Source organism: Adiantum capillus-veneris, chromosome 21, assembly GCF_014529385.1.
Source record: "Adiantum capillus-veneris isolate H3 chromosome 21, ASM1452938v2, whole genome shotgun sequence".
Classification (NCBI taxonomy): domain Eukaryota; kingdom Viridiplantae; phylum Streptophyta; class Polypodiopsida; order Polypodiales; family Pteridaceae; genus Adiantum; species Adiantum capillus-veneris.
Genome location: NC_140951.1, coordinates 56,008,905 through 56,012,244, shown reverse-complemented (window position 1 = coordinate 56,012,244; position 3,340 = coordinate 56,008,905). Strand labels below are relative to the sequence as shown.

At 41.5% G+C, this 3,340-nt stretch overlaps 1 protein-coding gene across 1 annotated transcript; it reads right to left on the bottom strand.

Moving 5' to 3' along the window:
* Positions 1 to 240: 240 nt before the first annotated feature.
* On the bottom strand, positions 241 to 2,981 carry LOC147430985 (uncharacterized). The gene is made up of 2 exons (XM_086493505.1): positions 2,369 to 2,981; positions 241 to 1,014 (listed from the first exon to the last, which is right to left on the bottom strand). Exons 1-2 carry the CDS (start codon positions 2,921 to 2,923, stop codon positions 520 to 522), a joined length of 1,050 nt encoding a protein of 349 aa, XP_086349631.1. The 5' UTR covers positions 2,924 to 2,981; the 3' UTR covers positions 241 to 519.
* Between the last annotated feature and the right edge of the window lie 359 nt (positions 2,982 to 3,340).

Here is a 3,340-nt window from a genome sequence, read left to right as displayed (position 1 = left end):
CAAGACCTGATACTCCAGAGGGGGAACCAAGTTTAGTATCCCTAAATGTGTGAAAAACTTCTGTTCACACTTGAAAACTAAAGAGGCTATTTGCTCCTTTTCAACATTTGATAAAACATCTAGAACCAACCAACCAGAAAGCCAAATACAATTTTCCCACTCTAAATCTTATAAAAATAAAAGGTCAGATCCAAAGCTGGTTTTAAAAAATAACAAGACACTTCTTCTGACAAGAGAGAAAGATGGCAACTAGCTTTCAAAGCTTCATGATGCTGATTTATACACAGATAATTTATGTGATACAAGTCGGAGCTATATTCTACATATCAAAACTTTCATCTCCATAATCCCTAGAGATGATGGCCACCTCACATCACAGATAGTTAATGGGTGACAACTTGACGCGACAAGATGTTAGCGGTAGATATACACATATTGTAATGAGGGTCGTACCTGTATGTCTCAATATTCAAAACAAGCTTCATAAACAGCTTGCTTGCAGCACCAAAATCAAACCTATCATAAAAGCTCTTCTTTTGCAATGCAATTGGTAAGCCCGTGGTTACTTGATGAGCTTAGCTTGTCGGGGCCTCCTAGCAACATTTCCATTCTCGACAATGTATTGGAGGTCGAAAGATTCAGTCCCATTGTTGCCTCTTGATGAGAAGGTTCCTGTCCTGAAATACCATCTTCTGCATTCACAGAATTCTGCGGCAATTGGTGGCCTCCACTCTTTTGACTTGTGAAAGAAGCTTCCCATAGGCGCGGCAAACTCGAGGAGGTTAAGCTACTGCTCATGCTTCTCATCAGATCGGAATATGAAGCCGACATGCAATCCAGGTTGACCGGTGGATGGCCAGCTTGACTCGCCGTCTTCATGCTTGAACTCGCAAAACTAAGTTGCGGCTGTGGAGGCAATGCCTGCATGGCAGAATAGCTGTTGCTACTACTCAAGATGCAATTGGAAGAATGTGCCGAGAGAAGCAAAGCAGAGGTGTCGAGAGTTGCCAAACCCTGCACAACAGAGAACATTGCAAAGCTTACTTATGTAGTTTTTCTTTTAGCATCAATAAGCATTTATTTGCAGTCAAAATGCGCCAAGAAGAAGGCAGATGTGCATTACGATTTCTTTCATAACATTTAGGACAGGTAAAGAAGCCTATTTGATTAAAACTTGAAACAATTACTCAACTTTAAACAAACAAGGATCAGACATCGCAAAGACTTGATCCTAAAATTCAGACTCCACACGACAACTTCTTAAAGAACTCTAAAATAATACTACTTCGTACTTACCTAGAAGAGGCAAAACATAATCAAAGTAGCCTTAGAAAGAAACATGATCTGTATTAAATGCTAATGTCAGCTAAAGACTAGAAATTAATACTACTTTGTACTTACCAGAAGAGGCAAAAAAAAACCGAAGTAGCCTTGAGGGAAACATAATCTGTGTTAAGAGGCTTCTGAGTAACAAACCTTTCCATGACAATTGAGCTCTTCGCAAAGCATAATGAAGTATTCCTCCTCCATTCCGATAATTAGACGGGTTCATTTCTTTTATTTGTTTTGGTATTGTTTCATCTTGCTCCTTTCGATTGCAAAGATTTATTCCTATTGCTGGTAGCTTGTTTATGCATCTACCTTTTTTCGACCTTTTTGACTAAATAGGCAACCCTAAGCCATAAATGCTTAGAAAGCAAAACTAAACACATGATATTGAGCAAAAATGACTCATACCTAAAAATGCGTCATCTAATGAGCCAGTAATCTTAAGAAAAGAAACATTTGTCCTAACCTCTCAGAGTCAAGTTTTGTGCAAATGAAAAGATAAAGCATTGTTATGATATATAATAAAGGTTTAATCCATACATTTGTTGAAAGGAGCTCACTCTATCATGATAAATCACTGTGTCACACAGTGCAAGTCCAACAACAGCAGGCATAAACTGAACTAAGATGGGCCATCCAAAATTCAAAACAAACGTGAAATCGTTTCATCCAGACTAGCATTTTACACCGAGAGATGCACCTACTTTGTGTCGTAGTGAATTTACAACATTCTCCTTTAGTAGACAAATTGTGTACAGAAGAACAATGATATGTACACAGAGCCATGGAAACCAAGGACTTTTCGCATTGCTGTGCATTTCTCAAAATACACTGCTGTTTCACCTTGTCAAATTGAATTTTGAAGCAAGTACTTGATACATATAAACAGCAGAAATGAGAAAAATGTCACATTGCTTATCCAAACTCAGCTTAGGACTTGCTTCACAGATATAAACAACCAGAAATGAGACAAATGCCACTTTCCGTATCCAAAATCAGCTTAAGGGACAAGCAAAACAAACGTAATACAAGCACATACATGATTAAATGGCAGCATCTTCGGTGTCCAGGGAGAGGGAAGAGCGCTATGGAAAGGGGATACATTTGAGGGTATGCCTGTGAGCTTATGCACCATCGCCATGAAGTTGGAAGTATCTGTGGAGAACACCTTGATGGGGGCCTTGTTCGACGCCCGGGACCTGCGTTTCTTCTTCGCCCTGGCACTAGCCATGGAGGAAGAGAGAAGAAACCTTCTGCTTTCATAGCTCTCTTCCGCCACCGCCACAACGTTGTTTTGAGCAGAAGCCCCTTCCTCATTGGCGAGAAACTTCGAGCTGCCATAGCTCTCTTCCACCACGCTGTTCAAGCGGTAAGAGCCCATTTGTTCTACATCGCCTGCAAAGAGCGACTTACTGCTATAGCTCTCACCTTCCATGTCTTTCTGGCGTGCAAGAGGGCTCAGGTCGTCCGAATTTTCTTCACAAAATGCCGTTTCGGCTGCGTGGGGAGCTCGCGCAGCTCCACCGAAAGGTGCTCTCTGATGAATATCCGTACAGATTTGGGCAGCAGCAGCGGCTCCATCGCTAGCGTCCATCTGCGTTTACACATCCCCAAAATGTACCTAGCCTTAGAAGGTCTATAACCTATTGCAATTTGCCTTCTCATGTACAGCCCCCACAGGTTATCATATCATCAACAGAACAAAGAGGACCCTCCAGTCCTAGCTTCGACACTATGTGCCACGTGGTCTTAAATTTTAATGACCCCCCCCCCCCCCCCCCCATTTGGGATCGGCGATGGGAGTTGGAGCATGCAAACCTTGAGACATTGGAACGACCGCAAACCTTGAGACACAGGAACGGCCTAAAAAATAGACAATCTTGGACTGACCATTGAGGATTTGAACTCACAATCTCACAAATGGAAGACTAATGAGCTAACCACTTATCACGTGTGGTTTGTTGAAAACATTGTGAGTTCACATCTATATTTCTATATTATATATAATGGG

Excerpts from the sequence above, each read along its gene's own strand:
- LOC147430985 (XM_086493505.1), bottom strand. The coding sequence starts at position 2,923 with ATGGACGCTAGCGATGGAGCCGCTGCTGCTGCCCAAATCTGTACGGAT. Across the intron at positions 1,015-2,368 it reads AGATGCTGCCATTTAATCAT|GGTTTGGCAACTCTCGACAC; the intron begins GTATGTGCTTGT and ends TCTGTTGTGCAG.